Here is a 23,584-nt window from a genome sequence, read left to right as displayed (position 1 = left end):
GATTCCATCACTTGCATGATCTTGGTTGAACCAGTTACTTAGGCTTTCTACACCTCAATAACTTCATCTGTAAAAAAAGGAATAGTATCTATCTCATACAGGTTGTTATGAAGATTAAATGAATTAACATAACAAAATGCTTAAAACAATACCTGTTTCAGAGTAGGTACTCACTAAATATTTTTAAAACTTTACTTTTGTAAGACAATTTTGCTAAATAAGAATAAAGAGAAATTGTAGAAAAATGCTGAAATAGGAAAAAGACTAAAAATCCCCAGCAAAATTTTCATTTCATTAAAATTCCATATTTCATTAGCATATGGAAGACTTATGCCCATTAATTCAATTTACACCAGAATCCACTATTGTATTAAGCAGGTACTTAAAGTTTCTAATAGTACTACAAGTTGTCTATATGACATATAAAACTTACTGATGTACTTACAAACTTACTGATCACCTACCATTAAGACTGAAATCAAGCTTTAAAGGAGTTAAATAAAAGAAAAATCATGCTGACAATCATCTGAATTCAAGTATGAAAAATTATTCTAAATTATTAAGTCCCTTAAAAACCGTATTAGATTAATAATATTAACATGCATTAGTTACCTTTTGTTTCTCAGAGTGATTGCTGGCTTGTTTGGTGGCCTCAGCCAGTAATTCCTCATACTGTTTATGGCCTTTATACTCCCGTACCCGCTTTTCGTGAACCCAAGCCCTCTCTGGCTGGTTGCTAAAAAATTGAACATGATATTCCCGGGCACCTGTAAGTAAAAATTCTTATTAACTATTTCAGAATATTTAACTATTTCAAAACACAATTATCTAAATATACTTTGCCAAAAATGAGGATCTAACCCAGGTTCCTCAGTATTACTCCCATTAAAATGTGTACCTTTTGGATTGTCCAAAGATATTTTCCAGTACCTACCAATTACAGAACTAAGGACTACTGTAGAAATCATCCCAAAGATCAAAATTAGTACAGTAAGTTTTAACAGAAGAAAAAGCAAAAATTTTGCTCATTATCAGATTTATTACTTTGGTCATAAAATTTATTTTTATTTGACTCAAATCTTTTTACAAACAAATCTTGGTTTAAATAAATAGTATTTCCTTTGAAAAGTAAGTAACAGGCTAGCACGGTGGCTCACACCTATAATCCTAACACTCTGGGAGGCCAAGACAGGCAGATTGCTCAAGGTCAGGAGTTTGAAACCAGCTGAGTGAGACCCCATCTCTACTATAAATAGAAAGAAATTAACTGGCTAACTAATATATATAGAAAAAATTAGCCGGGCATGGTGGCACATGCCTGTAGTCCCAGTTACTCGGGAGGCTGAGGCAGTAGGATTGCTTGAGCCCAGGAATTTGAAGTTGCTGTGAGCTAGGCTGACGCCATGGCACTCACTCTAGCCTGGGCAACAAAGTGAGACTCTGTCTCAAAAAAAAAAAAAAAAAGAAAGAAAGAAAAGTAAATAACATGTTTTCTTGGACTTTTAAAAGCCAAGCACTGGTCCAATTGCTTTTCTAGTTACGTAAAACTGTGTTTTACATATGACCCAGGGATGGAGAGGGACAGGTCCCTAAGACTCTTTCAGGGATCCTATGAGGTCAAAACTATTTTCATTGTAATACCAAGATATTATTTGTCTTTTTCACTGTGTTGACATCTGCAAGTAACAGTGCAAAAGCAGTAACAGATAAGACTGTTAGCATCTTAGCATAAATAGACAAATCGAGTGCACTGAACTGCACTAATGTCATGGCATTCCTCACAGCTATGCACTGGCAGTTAGAAAAAAAAAGCCAGTTTTACTTACTTGATGAAGCAGCAAAAATGATTAATTTCACTAAATCTCAAGCACTGAATACATATCTCTTTAATATTCTGTGTCATGAAATGGGAAGAATGCATAAAGCACTTTGCATACTGAAGTATAACAGGTATCTTGAGGAAGAGTACTTGTGTGATTGTTTGAGTGGCAAAGTAAGCTGAACACTTTTTCACAGAACACCATTTTTACTTGAAAGAATGACTGAAAGAAAACTATAGTGGCTGGGAGCGGTGGCTGATGCCTGCAATCCTAGCACTCTAGGAGTCCAAGGCGGGAGGATTGCTCAAGGTCAAGAGTTTGAGACCAGCCTGAGCAAGAGTGAGACCCTGTCTCCACTAAAAAAATAGAAAGAAATTAGCTGGACAACTAAAAAAAAAAAAAAAAATATATATATATATATATATATAAATTAGCCGGGCATGGCGGCACATGCCTGTAGTCTCAGCTACTCAGGAGGCTGAGGTAGAAGGACTGCTTGAGCCCAGGAGTTTAAGGTTGCTGTGAGCTAGGCTGACACCACAGCACTCTAGCCCGGGCAACAGTGAGACTCTGTCTCAAAAACAAACAAACAAACAAACAAACAAACAAACAAAAAACGTTGACTGTCATTATTTTACCAGTTATTAAAAACTCATATAAAATGTATATTTTTATATCAGATTATATATTATGTTTGTATTCTTATATTCACACACAACATTTAAAAATCACTTTTTCCCAGTCTTTTACTTAACAACTATGTATGCCTTTTCTTACCTCTTGTGTTAATTTTGGTATGGACTTCGAGTAGGGGATCACTTGAGACCATACAAGGCCACCAAGGATAGGTTCCCACCTTGGACCAAACAAGATCACCAACCTGGAATTTAACACCAGTGGACACTTCTGTTGTTGGAACAGAAGATACTATTGGTTGAACCTACAAGAAAAGGTCACAAAAATTCATCAGAAGAGAAATTTCAAAAATGAAACTATGTACAAAGTATATTAAAAATGGTAACAATGTAAAATTTATCTTCAATTATATTTTTCTCTGATAACTGCTATCTGAAATTAGCAAAAGAGAAAAAGAAAGGAGGAAAAAAATTAATAAATAAACCCTACCCCAAATACTGAAAATAGGATTGGTGGTTTCTGTTGCCAAATTATTGATAAGGCATCTTGAGAATACACACGATCAATTTAAAAAATGGCCATATTTTCAAAAAGGAAAATAATTCACTGAAAATATCCATCTTGTAAACTAGCTCCAAGATTTATTTCAGTATAATTTCCAAAATAAAGAAGTATGGAACTGTAATCATACAATGTATTGCAATTTAAGCACTGTTTCCCTTCTTACACCATATATTTATTTATTGTATCTTTCTTACAGACAGGGGCTCGCTCTGTCACCCAGGTTGGAAGGCAGTGGTACAATTTTATTAATAGCTGACTGCAGCCTCGAACTCTTGGGCTCAAGTAATACTCTTGCGTCAGCCTCCTGAACAGCTGGGACCACAGGCATGTGTCACCATGCCTGGCTAATTTTTCTTATGTTTTGTAGAGATGGGGTCTAGCTGTGTTGCCCAGGCTGGTCCCAAACTCCTGGCCACAAGCCATCTTCCTACCTCAGCCTCCCAAAGTGCTAGGATTATAGGTGTGAGCCACTGCACCCAGCCTATCTTACACCATATTTGGTTAGACAGTATTCAATAAAAAAACTCACCGGGGCTTCTTCTTTTAGTACTGGGTCTTCTCTTGGTTTTTCTGATACAGTGTCAACCCTTTCATTTGGTCTCTAGGTGAAAAGGTATAGGTGAATGGAATAAAATGGCAGTAAACCAAAGAACAATGACATACAGACAAATAAAGAAAACTAAGTAGCAAAGTGAATAAACGACAATGATTTTTTTTATTTTTTTGAGACAGAGTCTCACTTTGTTACCCAGGCTAGAGTGAGTGCCATGGCATCAGCCTAACTCACAGCAACCTTAATCTCCTGGGCTCAAGTGATCCTCCTGCCTCAGCCTCCCCAGTAGCTGGGACTACAGGCATGCGCCACCATGCCCAGCTAATTTTTTCTATATATATTAGTTGGCCAATTAATTTCTTTCTATTTATGGTAGAGACAGGGTCTCACTCTTGCTCAGGCTGGTTCCGAACTCCTGACCTGGAGCAATCCGCCCGCCTCAGCCTCCCAGAGTGCTAGGATTATAGGTGTGAGCCACCGCGCCCGGCCCAATGACAATGATTAACTGAATTAATGTAAATAGTGAGAAGGCAATGTACTCAATACATAATGCTACATACATTTCATTCCACACCAGAGCTGTATCTCCTATTTCTTCCTTCCTTCCTTCCTTTCTTTTTTTTGAGATAGGGTCTTGCTCTGTCACCCAAACTGTGGTACAGTGGTATCAGCATAGCTCACTGCAACCTCAAACTCTTAGGCTCAAGTGATCTTCCTGCCTCAGCCTCCTGAGTAGCTGGGACTACAGGTGTGTGCCACCATGCTCGGCTAATTTTTCTTTCTTTCTTTCTTTTTTTTGTAGAAACAGGGTCTTTCTCTTGCTCAGGCTGGTCTTGAACTCCTGACTTCAAGCAATCCTCCCACCTCAGCCTCCCCTAGTGCTAGGATTACAGGCATGAGCCACCGCATCCAGTCTCCTATTTCTTACTTTATTAATTTTAAAACTTAATTTCTAATTAAACTGGCATTTTTTTAATCTATCGGATTATAGAGAAAATGGGCACTGTGATATTACTAGTAAGATGCAACTTGGAACTTTTCTGGAGAGCAATTTGGCAATATGTATGAAAAGCCTTAAATTTTCAGACCCTAACCCAACAAATCCACTTCTAAGAATGTATACTGAAAAAGCATTGAGGATTTGAAAAATGTATATACATACGATGATATGCATATCAATACTACTTATAGCAGCAAAGTAGCAGAAACTATGTGCCCCAAAATGTACAATTAATTAAATAAATTATAGTATAAATAATTAGAATAATGTACACATTTTTAAATAACATTACTTATACTGTTATTTAACAGCAAATTGCAAAGCAGTTTGAATAATATAATTCCAGTCTTGGAAAAATAATTTTTCTTACGTGCGCAGAAAAAAAGACTACTTACAGGATATAAGGTTACCACCAGGTGATGAAATAAATAAAAATTTTTTGGTGCCTTTCTATATTTGTCAAATTGTCTACAATAAATAATACATTACTTTTTAAAACATAAACCCCACAAGTATGTTATTTAAAAAACTAATTTCTATAATCCTTTGGGGAGGCAATTCAGAAGTAGCCATCAAAATTCAAAATATGTATACTCTTCAATCTAGCAATAACATTTTAGAAACTAATCCTACAGAAATACACAAAATGAGAAAATCTAAGCAGAGGAATGGTCCCTACAGTATTATTTCATATCAGTAGCCTATATGTCTTCAACATCTTCCAACTTTTTATTTTAAAATAGTTTATACATGCCTTGAAAATATTTGGTACAATGGAAATCAAACTGATAACAGTAATTATCTTTGGGAAAGAGAGTAGGAAAACAATGAAGGAAGATCTTCTATCCTTTTTAGCATCTGTATTTTCTGTAAAAAGCAATCTCCTTCTACAATTTAAAAGATTTTTATAGGAAGACCAAAATATCCCTTTTCTTTTTAAACACTGATAAGACAATTTTAGGTTTTGTTTTGATATCATCTAGTACAAACTTAGAAGAGTCATCCCATAAACAGTACTTCCTAGGCATATTTTGCCATGATATTGTCATAAGGAAAAAATCCAACATTTCTTTATATTTAGCTTCAGAGAACACCTGTAGGTAAAGGTTAATCATATTTTGTGATGTGCCTAGTTTTTTGAACTACCTTTCAATGATCTTAATTCCATCAGACATTTTCTCTGTTCTTCCTTAAAATATCATATTCTTTACTGAAGAGGTAAGGCTCAAAATTTCAGTATCTATCAATATTCCGGGAAGGGCTTAAAACTCCAAATGATAATACCAAATAATAATCAATTCACTGTAGGCAGACTATGTCTTGCAAGGTGGTATAAATAAAGTTTTTTTAAAAACAAAAGATTTTTTAAATTTCTCACTTGTTAGAGAACAGAATTTAATTTAGATCAGGCATCCTCAAACTACGGCCCGCCAGGTGTTTTTGCCACCACGGCCTGTCCTGCTTAGCATCCGACTCTTCCTGGGCCCATAGTACACATGTGTGGAATGTGCACTGCACTCTCCAATGGCCCTCCAACGCTATGAGAGGGTCAGTGAACTGGCCCCCTGTTTAAAAAGTTTGAGGACCCATGATTTAGATGGTTTTAAAAAGAGATTTTTTTTAAAAAGAGAGATCCATTAAATTAGGTCTTAATTCCACTAAGAGCATATGGTTAATTCTAAAAGCTATTTAAAATTCTCATTCAATTATTTCAAGACATTTAAAGATTCTATTATAAAAACAAAATTTTGTTAAATAAAGTATTAAAAAAAAAAAGCCAGGTGTGGGCATGGTGGCAGGGCCCTGGAGTCCCCAGCTACTCGGGAGGCTGTGGCAGGAGGATCTTGAGCCCAGGAATTTTGGACTGCAGTGAGCTATAATCAAGCCACTGCACTCCAGCCCTGTGACAGAGCGAGACCCTGTCTCTAAAAAATCCCCAAACACCCCATTTTCTTTTGCTACCCAAAAAGAAAGTATAAAAAAGTCTTTAAATGTTATAAAAATGGCCTGTTATGTAAGCCAGACTAAAATCCCAACCCCAACCATCAAACATTCATTCAACAGTGACTAGCATTTCCAGGCCACAGTTCTAAATGCTGGATATATAATGGTGAAACAAAAAGATGTGATCCCTGACCTCAAGGAGTTTAGCTGGGAAGGAAGGGCAGACATTAAACAAACAGAAACACAAACGTCCACTTAAAAAGTAAGTGCTAGGAAGAGAAATAATGGTGTGTGTGGGTATGGGGGTACGTGTATATTTTTAGATATAAAGGTCAGAAAAGGCTTCTCTAAAAAAGTAAATTAAGATCTGAGAATCAAAGGAAGAGGAATTAGTGTAGTAAAATGTGGGGGGAAAGAACATTCCAGGAAGGAGCAGCTCTTGAGGTACCTGAGGTTAAAAAGGTAGAAACGTCAAGGTCATGACTACTGACTTAACTGCCTGAAGTTAGAAGACAGTGGAGAGCCGGCCAGGCAAGAGGGCCTTGTATTTGTATCCAAGTGTTTGGATTTATCTGACCCTCGATGAAAAGCCACTGAAGAGGTTTATAAAGAGGAATAACATGTATCAACTTACGTTTTAAAAAGATCATGTTGGCTATTATGTGGGGAATATTTTGGAAGGGAGCAACAAGAGAAGCAGAATGTTTACTCAGGAGGTCACTGCAATTATCCAGGTGAAAGGAGGAAGTGGCAGCTTGCTGACAGGCATAAAATTAGCTCTGTCAGATGCTTCACTGTGGTGGTATCATGAACATCTAACATCTAGTAGGACTTACTCATTGAGCAATGAAAGAAAAATCTATGTTCAAACAAAAGGAATTTTTTTCTAATCACTAATGTAACAATGATGCAGTTTAGAAATACTGTCCGCACTTGCATAGTTGTATTCGTAGGCTTCACTGCAGTCTACAGATAGAGCTTAAGTCTTCACTTTAGCTTCTCTTTCCAATCAAGCTACAGCAGGAAGACAGGCAACTTGAGGAGCACACGTGTAACCCAGGAAGCGAGACATCCTCTACCACACACTCACTCTCCACGATGTTTCGGCATAAGGATCCCAATAACTTTCATTCGAGGGCAGACAGATCAGGAATGACTAATCTTTACCATGCAACGGCAGCCTACTATTGTAAGGTCTGATCTGAAACCCGTTCACATTTTTCCCTTTCTGGATTAAAGATAGGATTTCCTTCCAAACCTTCTTATTATTCAAATGTCTTTATCTTTTTGTGATTTTTTTGGTTTGTTCCATATTGTTGGCATTTCCTTCAGGCTGGTTTAAAACACTGTCAAAATCACTTTTAAAAAAATTGAAATTTCTCACACATTTTAAAAGGCAAGAAGTGGCAAGGAAAAGAAAGAAACCCAAGATGATTTATTCTAAGCTTTCAAGACTATATAAATAAGAGAGGGAAAATGAAGTCACATAAGGATGCTGGAATGATAGAGAGGGAACATACCTTATAAAACGTGCTACTGCATGAGCAAAACAGATTTAGGCGTTTGGAGATTTATGACGAGCTCAAAAGAAAGAAGAAACCCAAGAGACATCATGGTGTCACAAACACCTATTAACGAGGGGAGCAGTTTTTAAGAAGAAATGGTCAATGGAAGTCAAATGCTTAGGATCAAGAAAAATAAGGGCGAACGCAAGTGGCCCATGGCTGTAATCCTATCACTCTGGGAGGCCAACGTGGGAGGATTGATTTTTTTTTTTTTTTGAGACAGAGTCTCACTTTGTTGCCCAGGCTAGAGTGAGTGCCGTGGCATCAGCCTAGCTCACAGCAACCTCAATCTCCTGGGCTCAAGGGATCTTACTGCCTCAGCCTCCCAAGTAGCTGGGACTACAGGTGTGTGCCACCATGCCCGGCTAATTGTTTCTATATATATCTTTTTAGTTGGTCAATTAATTTCTATTTTTAATAGAGAAGGGGTCTCACTCAGGCTGGCTTCGAACTCCTGATCTCGAGCAATCTGCCGGCCTTGGCCTCCCAGAGTGCTAGGATTACAGGCGTGAGCCACCACGGGCCACCATGCCTGGCCTGGGAGGATTGTTTGAGGCCAGGAATTTGAGACTAGCCTTAGCAACGGGGAGACCTCATCTCTATAAGAAATAGAAAAGTTTGGGTGTGGTAGCATGTGCCAGGCTGAGGCAGGAGAGGAGGATCACTAGGTCCCAGGAGTTCGAGGTTGCAGTGAGCCGTGATGAGGCCACTGCACTCCAGCCTGGGCAACAGAGTGAGACTCTGTCTCAAAATAAATAAATAAATAAATAAAAATTAATTAATTAAAAAAAGAAGGACTCAGAAAATGCCAACAGATAAAATAGTTCTGGGTATAAAATTCATTTTCCTTCTGTTCAAAGGATAGAGACAAGTTTAAAATATTAAAATTAAGTAGGAACAGTAGGCACCCTTTTGTTGGTACTAATAGTGTTGCTATGTCAGGAAGAGAAGCATCAGAGAAAAAGAGAAAATAAGTTAGCTTTCCTTAATGTTCAATTCATCTTAATTATAAATTTATGATTTTATGGGTATATACCATGTTTTTACATTTTTAATTCATTCCACACGGAAAAACCTATTTTCCAGGAAAGAATCACAGTAAGTTTCTATTAATAAAACAGGAAAAAATTATGTTAGGAGAGTGGCTAAAATAAATTATATTATCCTAAATATTCCCGTGTAGAATTTGTTCTGGTACTTTTATTAAAACCCAGGAGATTTGGCTGGATGCAGTGGCTCACCGCCTGTAATCCAGGCACTCTGGGAAGACCATTTGAGCCCAGGAGTTCTAGACCAGCCTGAGCAAGAGCAAGACCCTGTTTCTACCAAAAATAGAAAAAATGAGGCAGGTGTGGTAGCATGTGCATATAGTCCCAGATACTCAGGAGGCTGAAGCAGGAGGATCAGTTGAGCCCAGGAGTTTGAGGTTGCTGTGAGCTACGATGATGCCACTGTACTCCAGCCTGAGTGACAGAGCGAGACTCGTCTCCAAAAAGAAAAACAAACAAAAAAACAACTAAGAGATTCATTAAGATTAATAATAAGCATCAAATCTGGCAGAATTTCAAACCCTTAATATTAGTTAAATAAATTGCAAAAATATTAACTAAAATCATATCCTTAAAAAATCCCCAAAAAACTAATGTCAACATTAAAGTTGGAAAGAAAAATTTAAAAGCAATAAACTGCACTTTTTTTTTTTTTTTTTACTTTTTGAGTAACTGCTTAAGTTTGTAACCTTAAAAAATAAAAAAACGTATATGGAAAGAATTTTCACATGTGAACAGTTTCTAAGAATTTTAATGCCCAAAACTCTGTGGCTAGAGAACCAAACCTCCTAACTTGGTGTCAATGGGACTGATTTAGCCACTTGGCTTTTCACAGGGGAAATGGCAAGCTAAGAGTTAATGAGACTCTGCCTTAATGGCTAAGCCCACTGAAGTGCTGATGGAAGACCAACGAATGTTTGAATAGGGCCCACACTCACATGCCTGAAGCATTACACCTGCCAAAGAGGAAGAAATGCAGAAACATTTCCACATGTTTCTAATTTGGTGGGAGGAAAAACAGCTAAAGCAGATTTTAAAAATATACAATTTCAGTAGTGATCTCAGGTCTCCTGCTGCCTAGATGTTTGGACACATTTTCATTGTTGAGAAGATATACTTAGTTTGTTCCAAATAACAACCCTTTAGAAGGCCAGACAGCTCAGAACTGGAAGGAAATACTTACAGATCAAGAAGTACTAAGAAAAAAACAGTAGGTGAAATCTTATAGTTGTATTATTTTAGATGGGATTTTGTTTGTTCAAAAAAGAACCTATGAGTGGGCTTTTAAGGAACAAAAAGAAAAGAAAAAATTGGTTATAAAAGCAAACCAGCTTGGGGACAATTATTTCAGACTTTTCCCCCAGGGATACAGCCTTCATTAAGCTTCCCTGAGGCATCTGGGGAGGGGAGCTGTCCAGTGGAGGCGGCAGCCTCTTCTGCTTCCCTTTGAGGTCTCAGTCCTCCACGAAACACCAAGGGCTGGGACCTCTAGGGACAATCAGGAGGCACAAAGGTATCAAATACTGTAACACTTAAAACAACTGTCCGAAGGAAACAGTGGAGATGTTGTTCTAGTTAAGGAAATCTAATTTAGAAACATGTAAGGTTACAAAACAGATGTACATCTTTAGTCACCTGCTCAGGTTAGCAAAAAAGTTATGACACTAACGATAAGCAAGAGCCTTGGGAGCTCTAGCCTTGAAGTTCTCTTGGCAGAACGGAGTACAACTGTTATGGCACCCATTTCTCAAGCTTACAACTGCCCTCATGTGTGATGAAATTTCAATTAATCAAAATTCAATTAACAAGAACTTAGCTTTTCACTTTGCTTCTTTGAAGGAAGGGAGAAGAGAAGGGGGGCAGAGAGGGAAGAAGAGGGCAGGGAGAGAGGACAAGAAAAACGCCTGGGTTTCCCTCCAAGACTCAACTTTCAAGCAATGGTCTTCCTAATATTCAGTGCAATCAGTGTCACTTGCTACAGCTCTACCTTTGGTCAAAACTGGTATTTTCCTTTACCCCAAGCTATCATAAAATCCTAAATAATCAAATATTAAATTTTGTTCAGCATGATTTAATAAAAAAGAAAATGAACTAAAACTCTTAAATTATATCTAAACACTTTAATCTTTGGATATAACAGTTAACTGAAGGTTTACGTGATATGAAAAGCCAGGCACAGCAGATATTCAATAAAGACAGAACTGGTTTTAGAATTTCATTGCAGAATGACTACTGGAAACATCACTGTGATGAATTTTTCCCTAGATTCTAATTGAGCAGAAAGCAGACATGAAAAACAGACTTATCCTGCTTCTAATTGCAGGAGATATATATATATATATATATATACACACACACACACACACTTTTTTTTTCTTTTTCTTTTTTTAAATAAGAGACAGGAGCTCTCACTCTGTCACCTAGGCTGGAGTGCAGTGGTATGATTATAGCTCACTGTAACCTCGAACTCCTGGGCTCAAGTGATCTTCCTGCCTCAGTCTCCCAAGCAGTTACGACTACAAGTGTTTGCCACCATGCCCGGCTAATTTTTTTTATTTCTTGTAGAGACAAGATCTAGCTATGTTGCTGGGATTATAGGGGTAAGCCACCCCACCCTGGCCTTGAAATATATTTTTAACTTTTTCAATAAAGGCAAAAAGTCTAGCCTAATAAGTAAAATTAGATATTCTCTTATGTGCCAGATTCTCTACAGCAAAAGCAAGATAGGCCAGCAAGACAGTTCTCAGGAACTAATAAGCTAAAACCAAATTCAGGTTTTATGCATTTTTGGGATTCCCAAGGACCACAGTATATCACATATCTTTTTACTGAGGGTCTAGGTAAGAAATACTACAGTGAATGTATCTATAGTATAGAAAGTTAATTTCTCTCCTTCCACTTATTCATTTACTCAATAAACAGTGTAAGATGGTATGTGAGCTAGGTTCTATGGTGGGCATTTAATAAATGACGTAGGAAACTAAAAGATTCAGAAACTAAAAGATTTCAGAAATCATTTAGTTCCAAAGCCTTCATTTTACAGATGCAGAACTAAGACACCAGAATATAGCTAAATGTCCCGGATTACTCTTTATCTCATTGCCTGGTTTGATTTTCTTTACAGTATTTAACACTATCTGAACTTAGGTACACATGTGTATAGTACATACGTATCTTCTGGCTCCCCACACTAGAATATAAGCACCCTGAGAGCAGGTGTCTTTACTCTTCATCACTGCTTCAATTCTTAGAAAAGTGTATAGCACATTACAGTATTCAATCAATATTTGTTAAATGAGTAAACTACAGAAAAATGAGAAAACATGTTGAAATGTCACACTGGAACTTGTGAGATTCTAGAACCACCGTAATCTTTACTCCAGAACAAGATCACATTTGAGTTGTATGAAGTAATAGAACCCAGCTACCAAGGAAAAGACGAGTTGGTAAGAAGTCAATATTTCTTGAAACAGAAGGTAACAAATTAACTTATTCAGGCATGCCACATATAAAAGCAGATAACTGTCACAAAAATAAACATGTATTAGTTTCTTCCCAAATCAATGTCTAGAAAACATCTGCAATTCATATTATGAACTCTTCACTCAAGCTAGAATTGATTTGTTACCTGCTTACTATTATTGCTAAGCAAATTCACACACAAACCTTAGATATTAAAAAATTCAGCAGCATGCATCTTAAGTTACTGATGATGACTTTTATAACAACTCTACTTCAAATTTTAATCAATACATATGAATACTAACTCTGATTTTAATAAAACAAGTTTTCCTATTATTTCAGGCTAGTTGGTAGCAAACATATTAGTAATGAATGCTAAATCTAAGCTCTACTGACAAAAGTTGGTCTAAAATAATGAAAAACCAATATAATTAACCATCTTCTCTTTGCCTTTCTTCTTCATCTTCAAAAACCGGGAGTTTATTATAAGCAAATAAAAATAATCGAGGCTAACAGGACAAAGAAACATAAGAAGCAAGATTCTTAGTGTCACATGTTTTAAAAATATTTTTCACCCTAATGATGTCCATTCATTTATTCAACAAACATTTACTCAGCACCTATTATAATATTCCAAGTACCTTGTTAGTGATTAGAAGAAAAAGTTACCAGAAACATTCATATTTGGAGACAAAAACTGAGAAAGATCTCCTGGACTTCCAGTAAATGTGAAAGATTACAAGATTTTTCAAAAAGATGGTTCAACTTACATTTTGTTCCTCTGGTTCTAATTTGGGGATTTTGTGTGACTTGCGCTCTTCAGATCTCGATGAGTCATGCTTGTTGCTTTTTTTCCTCTTTTCTTTCCTGCTTTCATGCTTTGACTTTGTGTGCTCACTTGCCTGTACTTCATTTAAAAGGTCTCCACAAAGGGAGGACTCAAACAATTCCCTGCCATTCTGGATAGTTTTGGTTATTTTTAGTTTAATTTCAGGTGAGCCAGTCTTCTTTGGAATCACAGTTTGTGGTACCGAAGGAGGAGGTGGTGGCTGTGGAGGGGAAGGTTTTTCCAGAATTTCATGTGGTCTTGTGTTTGGAATTTCTGAATGGTAATAGTCAGTGGGGCTAAAGTTTCTAACTGCACCAAAGCCATTGGCTGACCCATTGGGATACTGATTATATGACTGGTATTTGGTTTGAGTTTCATATATGCTGATTGGCGGTGGATAGCCATTTGTGAGTGGAGGAAGATCTTCTGTTGTAGGTGGGTATTGAAAGCCTTGCTGCAAGGTAGCTTCATATGGTATCTGGCCACCATCTTCAGCAATGTCACTGTTGTTATCAAAGGCATCCTCCTGGCGGATGTTGGCGGAGTCAATGAGTTGAGGTGGTTGCTGAATTGTGTTTCCCATGATCCCTTGCATGAAAGAGAAAGAGAAATCCATTGTTCTGCTCCAGCATCCTTAACTTTCCCTTTCTCTCATCGGGCCTAAAATTATAAAAGAGGGGATTGAAATGTGTTAATATCCTCATAGGCTACTTGCTAACCAACTGATAAAAGATTAAACTGTTTTGAACCCAATTTTCATGTCCACATATGCATAGATATTAAAATTTTCTAAAACAGTCAATATAATTCGGATACAGGGCAAAACTTTTTATCTTAACTGCTTATCTGTTTGAAACTCTTGATTACTTTCACAACCACCGTGGCAACACAATTTTATCCTCTGTGCAAACAGGCAAAAAGTTTTGACATTCCTGTTTCCCAAGTTATAGATAAGTCTCAGGTTAAAACAAAATAAGCAGTGTCCTGACACATATAAATTAGTTTCCACAAGAGCTTCCTTTTTTTAAAATTTTTTTTTTTTTTTTTTTTTTTTTTGTAGAGACAGGGTCTTACTATGTTGCTCAGGCTGGTCTAGAACTCCTGGCCTCAAGCGATCTTCCCACCCTGGCCTTCCAAGGTGATAGGATTACAGGCATGAGCCGTCATGCCTGGCTATAAGAGCTTCCTTTAAAATCACTCATGTTTATTCCAACGGTTCTTTTTGTTATTATAAAAACAAAATTTTATTGCAGATACTTTAAATACAAAGTATTTAAAAGTAAAAAGGCCTCTCTCACCCTGGCTCCATCATTCCCACTCTTCTAATCCACAGATAACCACTACAAACACTTTGGTCAGTATTCTTCCACATCTTTGTCTATTTACTGGCATAAAATTTTTAAAATAGGGCTTATTCTGTGACTTGCTTTTTTAACTTAACAATATATCCTAGATATATTTATCAGCATGTATAATTTCATACATATTCATTATTTAACTGGTTATACAGTAAACAAATGTGATATATATAACCATTTGTGTAGTGATAATCAATTAGTTGCTCACAACTGTTTGATATTATAAACATACTTACAAAAAACATTCTTAAACTATATTTTTGTATATACATGTATTTTTTATAGGACAGATTTGAAATTTTGATACTGAAAAATTGTTCCACAGGCTGTACTATATCAATGTACACTCATACCAATAATGTGTGTATGAGGATAGCCAGTATCTAGCTGTTTTTAACAAGTGGTATATATAGCAGAAGTTTCTGGAGTACTTTTATAAAATACATGTGTCAGGGTCTATCTCCTAATGATTCTGATTCAATAAATCTGGGTGAGGCTCACAGCACAAGTATTTTAAGACCACATCCCAGCTGACTCTGATGCACACTCTTGGTTGGATCACTGCATTATAATCTTTGCATTATAATCAATGCCCTGTACTTTTACAATTATTGCACCTTCTCTAGAAGGTGTCTAAAGATGCCTACATTCTGTAATAATATTGTAATACAGATATGCATCTGTTAGGAAATGCTACAAGACCACCCGGCCTTGTCATAAGGTTTGACAAGTGCACATCTCAAGACAGAGGATTAATGGACAGTCCATATATATATATATACATATATATATATCTTTTTTTTTGAGACAGAGTCTCACTCTATTTTCCGAGCTAGAGTGCCGTGGCATCAGCCTAGCTCACAGCAACCTCAAACTCCTGGGCTCGAGCGATCCTCCTGCCTCAGCCTCCTGAGTAGCTGGGACTACAGGCATGCGCCATCATGCCTGGCTAATTTTTTCTATATATATATATTTTTAGTTGGCCAATTAATTTCTTTCTATTTTTAGTAGAGACAGGATCTTGCTCTTGCTCAGGCTGGTTTTGAACCCCCGACCTTGAGCGATCCTCCCACCTTGGCCTCCCAGAGTGCTGGGATTACAGGTGCGAGCCATCGCACCCTGCCCCATATAGTATTTTGATAACCTCATAGATATTGCTTCTAGAAAGTTCTAAATCAGGAAGAACAGATAGGTTTTCGCTACCGTGCCAACTCTGATGAACTGATTGTAGATACCTGGAATACTGAAAGATTCTGAGGTTACACCCCAGGTCAACCCTCTATTGTTGATAATAGAATTATTAATAATACATTAATAGTATCTACCATCTTGCTTCCAGTAGGATTTATCATAATAATAAAGCAAGTAACCCACACAGCAAAGGGAAAAGGGAAACAAAAGCTAACAATACACTTTTCAAGGTGTATCCAATTATATAGCGGCTATTTATTCTGTTAGCAAATGGAAATAATTTTAGAAGTTCTAAAATTGCAAACAAATGAATGAGACAGCACACAAGATATCAAACTGCCCATACTGCTCTACCCTGGGGAGGAGGGATAGAGAGCACTCTCATTTTCTTAGTGTCTTCTCTGGGTCAGGCACTTTATACGTTATCTCATTTAATTGTCATAACAACTCTACAAGATAGGTGTTGTGATTTCTGGTTTGTAGGTAAAAGAAACTTAGCTTCATAGGGGTTAGGTGGCCTATTTAAACTACAAAGCAAAAGGGTAGAACTAGAATTTGGATCTAAGCTTGTCTGGATTTAAAGCCCATGTACCACTAGATCACTTCTGTTCCCCTCAGCTATCAGTTCCAAGAGAAGGATTTGTTTCTTTTGTTCATGAACGTTATTCATTGGTCACTGTCAAAATAACAACTGATTCCAATGACCACCATTAACACATATAGTACTTTGTATGTGCCAGGCACCATTCTAAGTGTTTTACATACAGTACTATATTTAATCCTCCCAACAACCTTCAGGCAAATCTTATCTCCCATTACAGATGGGGAAATAGAGGCATAGAGAAGTTAAATGATTTGTTCAAGTGCACACTGCTAGCAATTAGTTGACAGAGCCACGATTCAACCCAAGCAGTCTGGATCCAGAGTTTGTGCTCCCGACCAGCACACCATACTTACTGATAATGCTAATGATATGTTAGAAATCATCTCTTTATATATAGCTTAAGAATTGAAACATTACCCTAACTGGACCCTTGGCAAAAGCATAAGAATCAAATGTTTTAAAATTCTGTTAACACACATGAAGCAACTATACAGGTAGAATTCAAGAGTTCTCATTCATACTTCCAACTTGAAGGCAAGTTAGATACTGCTGTCTAACGAGACACAACCTTGTTTTCGGTTCTTGTAACTGTCACACAAGATCAGCTTCCAGATTAGTCTCCCAAATTGTAGTCTATAGGGTTTTTCAGGCATATATATTCAGAAACTCAGATTTCTGACGCTTTACAAAGTTTTTCAGAAATTTGGTATTGTCTCCCTTTTCTCTCTTCTCTAGCTCTAGTTCCAAATATTTCATTTTAGTTTGAACTAAGAAAAAAATAACATTACCATCTTACAATTATTTAGGAGTTTGCAATCAGAGTGTTTACATATGCATTCTTATTTGACCTTCAAAACAACTCTGTAAGGCTGACAGGACAAGTGTGTGTTAGCTTCATTTTAAAGATAACTACACTGAACACTTGAGATGCTGACTTTCCCAAGACCACAAAGCTAATTACTGATTAAGCCTAAAAAAGAATCAATCTTCTGATTTCTAATCCTGTGTTCTTTCCACAATATCCCTCGCCAGAGAATAACCAACTACCTAAGGACAAGTTATTCATTGAAAACTAAACGCACTCTCCTTTCCCTAACTCAGTTCCCCTTTCGAGTATCCCAGATTTGTCATTGCTTCCACTAGTTTCTAGCTTCCCAGACTACAAACCTTAGGCTCATGTGACTCTTCCCTCTTTGTTAAGTCATTGAGCAAATCTTGAACTTCTTTGAATTCTCTCTCATTTGTTCTTTCTTTTTTTTTTTTTTTTTTTTTGAGACAGAGTCTCGCTTTGTTGCCTAGGCTAGAGTGAGTGCCGTGGCATCAGCCTAGCTCAAAGCAACCTCAAACTCCTGGGCTCAAGCGATCCTCCTGCCTCAGCCTCAAATAGCTGGGACTACAGGCATGGGCCACCATGCCCGGCTAATTTTTTCTATATATATATTAGTTGGCCAATTAATTTCTTTCTATTTATAGTAGAGACAGGGTCTCGCTCTTGCTCAGGCTGGTTTCGAACTCCTAACCTCGAGCAATCCGCCCGCCTCGGCCCCCCAGAGTGCTAGGATTACAGCCGTGAGCCACTGCACCCGGCCTCTCATTTGTTCTTGATCTCTGAGCCCATGTCAAGACCCAGAAGAGGCCCTTTAGCATCATATCCCAACCTATGATGATTGATTTTCTAGATATTTCTTGCCTCTAACTTCTTCCTGCACAGCAGTTAGATTACGCTTCCTAAAACCAAACTTTGATAAATCTATTCCCATACTAAGAAACTCTAAAACTCTGTATTATACCAAATCCCCTCCATGCCTTTCAAGGTTTTCTATAAACTTTTTCCTACCAACCCAAACTGTAAGTGCATGAATTAACTTTCCTGAGCATCCACTGGGCCAAATATCTGTAAACTGTGGTCTCACTTATATATTACATTTGTTCAATTCTATGAAACAAATTATTCCCTTTTTTCTTATATAACTAACAATCTCATGAGTGACACAACTGTTAAATGACCACTAATAAATACATGAGTATGGAATTTGATGAACAAACTGAAAAGAAAGATGAGAAACAATGGCACTCAAAAAGATCAAGCGATTTGCCCTTAGTCACATAGCCAATAGAAGTTGAATAAAATGGTGACACTTAGATCTTCTAAATCCAACACAGTGCTCTTGACATGGCAGCTGCCTTATGATCTGCAAACTATCCAGACTTCCCACTTTTTCACTTGTTTCCAATATGCTCCATACCCATAATCCAAAAGCCTATTCGACAGCTCCTCTCATATCTTAGACTATCTAATAATGAACTCTTAGTTTTTATTCTACTTAAATGTATCCTTCCCCCAATCTTTCCCATCCAAAGATAAATAAACAAATGAAACCTCTATGTGTCAGCTGTTCAAGCCCAAAACCTGAGAATCAAGACACATCCCTCCACTGACTCCCACGCCTGCCCACTCCATCAGCAAACTGCACGAGTTTTTTCTCTCACACTCGTCTCTTTCTTTCCATCTCTTCTGCTCCTCACACCAGTCCTAGCTATGAAGAAACCTCACCGTGTCTGTTAGCTTCCCAGTCTCTGTGCTTCTCCTCCAGCCTCTCTGAAATCCACTTCTCCATATAATATCCAGTGACCTTCCTAAAACAACTCCAATCAAGCAACTATCGCCCTGAAAACCCTTCAGCAACACAGCGAGGAAAATAAACTACTGCTGTGCTCAACAACACACATGACCCTCACAAATGTCATTGTGAGCAAAAGCCACCAGACACAATGATTCCACTTGTACAGCATACCGTGCAATTTATGACGGTTCAAAACTAAGATAAAGGTAAAGCTAAATCTATGGAGACAGCTGTCAGAATACTAGTTGCTTGTGGGGTAGGGAGCTATATATACTGGAGGGAGTCTTGAGGGAAGTTTCTGGGGTACTGGTTATATTCAATTCATTGCTCTAGATGATGGTTACATGGTTTACTAAAATAAACCAAAACCACAACCTTCAGTGCCTTCCCACTGCACTCAAATAAAATCCAAACTACTTATCACGCCCAGCAGGCCCCTGCACATCCAGTCCTCAGTTTACTTTTCCCAAATCGTCTCTGCCCTGCACTCACTGCACTGGAGCCACACTGGCGTCTTTCCGCTTTCTCAAATGCGCCAACTTCACATGCGCTGCTCCAGCTCCCTGGAAAACCCATAACCCCTCAGAGAGGCCTTCTGGGGTCCCCTGCTCTCTCCTTATCAAGTCTACTTTCTCTCCTTTATAGCACTTACCACAACACGTGTTATGCAAGAATGTGGTGGCCTTCTTACTGTCTCTCTCCCTCACTCAACCACCCCCTCTATGAGGCCAGGAGCATGTGTCTTATTAAATGCTGGATACCCAATATTGTTCAATTAATAAATGAAGGAAAGACTCTCTGCCCTCGAATGGCTTATAACTAGTATCCCTCCATTTATCTGCCAAATTTCTGGGTATATTAGTTTTCAGCGTAACTTTACTCACCCATTAACCCCTTGTATTATAAAAAAGTGTTATGCTCCTTGTAAAAAAAAAAAAAATTAAATCAATACCCATAGTTATGTGGTCAACTGCTCCTGCACAAAGGTGCCAAAGTAAGTCACTGGGAAAGGACAGTAATTCCAACAAATGGGCTAGAACAACTGACTGGATATCAACTTCAGTTTTTATATCATACACAAAAATAACTAAAATTAGTTCATAAACCTAAATGTCAAAGTCAAAACTATAAAACTTCTAGAATAAGATATAGGAGAAAATATAGCATTGTGTTAGGCAAAGATTTCTTAAACAGGACACAAAAACCACAAAAAAGGAAAGAAAAAGATTGATAAAATGGACTTCAAAATAGTTAGGAAGGCCGGAAGCAGTGGCTCACACCTATAATCCTAGCACTCTAGAAGGCTGAGGCAGGAGGATTGCTTGAGGCCAGGGGTTTGAGGTTGCTGTGAGCTATGATGACGTCACTGCACTATAGCCCGGGCAACAGAGAGAGACCCTGTCTCAAAAAGGAAAAAAAAAAAAGAGTTAAGGAAGCAAAAAGGCAAATTATAGGCAGGGAGAATATATTTGCAAAACACATCTTACAAAGGGCTTATATCAGGAACGTATTTATATGCTTACATTCTAAGAAATGGGGACCCACTAAGGGTTTCTGAGCAAAAATGAGACAAGTGAAATGACTGTTCAAATATCTGTTACCCCAGATTACTCACTAATTACAAACAGAAATATGTACGATGCAGATATCTGGTGGTCACCATTTTAAACAAGTGTCTAAAACATGGCATTAGCAGTAGCAGTATGTGCCTCATGATGCAACATAGTAACATATAATCAGCTTTGAAGTATTCTTCCTAATGCTTAAACTGCATCTAAAATGAGGACATGATCAGACAAATCCAAAATGTGGGACATTCTCTCTGACGACTGGCTTGGGCTCTTCAAAAAAGCTAATGTCATAAACAAACAAAAGGTAGAAAGACTACCCTAGATTAAAAGGGACAAGATTTAACAACCCAATGCAATGCATGAACTCTGAGTCTTAGATTTAAATATACACTGATAAAAAGATACTTTGGAGACAACTGGAGAATTCTAAACATGAACTTGCTATTAAACAATGGAGCTATTAATTTTTAAGAGTATGATAATGATATTCTGTTTATATAAAAGAATGTTCTTATTCCTAGGCAAGCCATGCTGAAATATTTAACATATCATGGTATCTACAACTTTCAAATGGTTCTAGATTTTAAAAAGTACATATGGCTACAGTAAAGCAAATGAGGCAACACGTTAACAATAGTTTGTTTGTTTGTTTTGAGACATAGTCTCACTTTTTTGCCCAGGCTAGAGTGAGTGCCATGGCATCAGCCTAGCTCACAGCAACCTCAAACTCCTGGGCTGAAGCAATCCTCCTGCCTCAGCCTCCTGAGTAGCTGGGACTACAGGCATGCGCCGCCATACCCAGCTAATTTTTTATATATGTTTTTAGTTGGCCAATTAATTTCTTTCTATTTATAGTAGAGACGGGGGGTCTCACTCTTGCTCAGGCTGGTTTCGAACTCCTGACCTCGAACAATCCACCCGCCTCGGCCTCCCAGAGCGCTAGGATTACAGGTGTGAGCCACAGTGCCGGCCTGATAATTGTTTTTAAAATGATATTTCAAGACTACAACCAAATTCCTTTATATAGTGATTTTTATATGTATTGGAGTCTGGCAACTAGCCTTCAAACAACAGAAGCACCAACTGATACAACTGTTAAGACTTTACTGATTTAGGAGGCTCTCTACTGAGCACTTTGGTAGAGAGTACAGGCCCAGAATCAAACTGGCGTGCAACTGTAGTCCCAGCTATTTGGGAGACTGAGGCAGGAGGATCACTGGAGGCCAGGAGTCTGAGGCTGCGGTGAGCTATAGTGACATTCCTGGGCTCTAGCCTAGGCAACAGAGTGAGACTCTGTTTCAAAAACAAACCAAAAAAAAAGATAAAACAATCAATGAATGATTTTTTCTTAATTTTGTTGAAGCTGCCCACAGTCAGTTTTAAAGCAAAAAAAAAAAAAAGTTGAAAATTAGCAGCTGAAGCATTAAGGCTCTTGTTTATTTACTAATATTTATTCATTCACAGAAGGAGTGAGAATAGAAAAGTTTATAGAAACCTTAATCCAAATCAGATACAGAATAAAAAAAAAAAAAGGGGGCCGGGCGCGGTGGCTCACGCCTGTAATCCTAGCACTCTGGGGGGCCGAGGCGGGCGGATTGCTCAAGGTCAGGAGTTCGAAACCACCCTGAGCAAGAGCGAGACCCCGTCTCTACTATAAATAGAAACAAATAAATTGGCCAACTAATATATATATATAAAAATTTAGCCAGGCATGATGGCGCATGCTTGTAGTCCCAGCTACTCAGGAGGCTGAGGCAGCAGGATTGCTTGAGCCCAGGAATTTGAAGTTGCTGTGAGCTAGGCTGACGCCATGGCACTCACTCTAGCCTGGGCAACAAAGCGAGACTCTGTCTCAATAAAAAAAAAAAAAAAAAAAAAAAAAAAAAAAAAGGAATCATGTCATGTGTTTCAGAGGAACAGCTTAAGGCTATAAATATCAATTAAATATTCATAATATATTAAATGTATAGTTTAAGTCACTATAATAAATTCATAAAATAAACCAGTCTCTTGGGTAGAATATACATATTGCTGGATTTTATAGAATTACATATTGTGCTGTATACATTCATTTTTTCTATGTTTAAAATGCCAGCCTGTTCCCAACGAGAAAACTTCATATTTTATCATACTTCAAAATTCCTTATAATGACATTATATAAGACTTTTAAAATCAGAAGTGGTTCTAAGGTGTCATATAAGCTACCTATTTTTGTTTTTTTACCCAGCTACCCCATAAATACATTCCTAGGTTAATTTGTAAAAATCTAACTACATTGATCTCCTGATTAAAATCCTTCAGTGGTTTCCCATTGCCCAGAAAAAGTCCAAACACCTTGACTGACAGAACACATAAGGCTGTCCAAGCAAGGTCTCTACCTACCTGTTCAACCTCAAGTTACTTTTATCCTCTAGCAATGTTAAATTATTGGAAATGACCACACATGCTATGATTTCATTCCTCTGTGTCTTTATAGCATTATCTCCTATGCGTAACATGCCCTTTTACTTTTTTTTTTTTTTTTGCTTGACTCTTAACCATCTTTTGAGCTCAGGAAGTCATTTCCAAGAAGTAGTCACTTAAGCTCTAAATTAGTCTGAGTAACTTTCCTCTGTATTCCTAAGACACTCTACGCATGCCTCTTAGAATTAATCATGAAACAATCTGTTTATGTGAGTTTTCTTAAGAGCGGGAAGTAATTTTATTCCTATATAAAATTATCAACTTAGAACCCAACTCATAAGGCTCAGAGAAAGGACTTCAGTGAATCTGTGAAACTGAACTACGTAAACTTAAGGGAGTTATTACATATA

The 23,584-nt window shown here is 37.6% G+C and overlaps 1 protein-coding gene across 4 annotated transcripts in view; it reads right to left on the bottom strand.

Annotated features, from left to right (window-relative positions):
• NSD3 (nuclear receptor binding SET domain protein 3) overlaps nt 1-23,584 on the bottom strand; it is a 103,827-nt gene that overhangs the window by 56,698 nt on the left and 23,545 nt on the right. For all 4 annotated transcript variants that reach the window (XM_012762969.2, XM_012762971.2, XM_012762972.2 and 1 more), the window contains exons 2-5: nt 13,364-14,082; nt 3,550-3,621; nt 2,598-2,760; nt 613-767 (exon numbers count right to left, since the gene is read on the bottom strand). In XM_012762969.2, coding sequence (XP_012618423.1) covers nt 613-767; nt 2,598-2,760; nt 3,550-3,621; nt 13,364-14,038 — 1,065 coding nt within the window. In that variant the 5' untranslated portion in view covers nt 14,039-14,082. The remainder of the gene's footprint in view (nt 1-612; nt 768-2,597; nt 2,761-3,549; nt 3,622-13,363; nt 14,083-23,584) is intronic.

This window comes from Microcebus murinus, chromosome 24 (genome assembly GCF_040939455.1).
Source record: "Microcebus murinus isolate Inina chromosome 24, M.murinus_Inina_mat1.0, whole genome shotgun sequence".
NCBI lineage: Eukaryota > Metazoa > Chordata > Mammalia > Primates > Cheirogaleidae > Microcebus > Microcebus murinus.
This window is presented reverse-complemented; position numbering and strand designations above follow the sequence as displayed.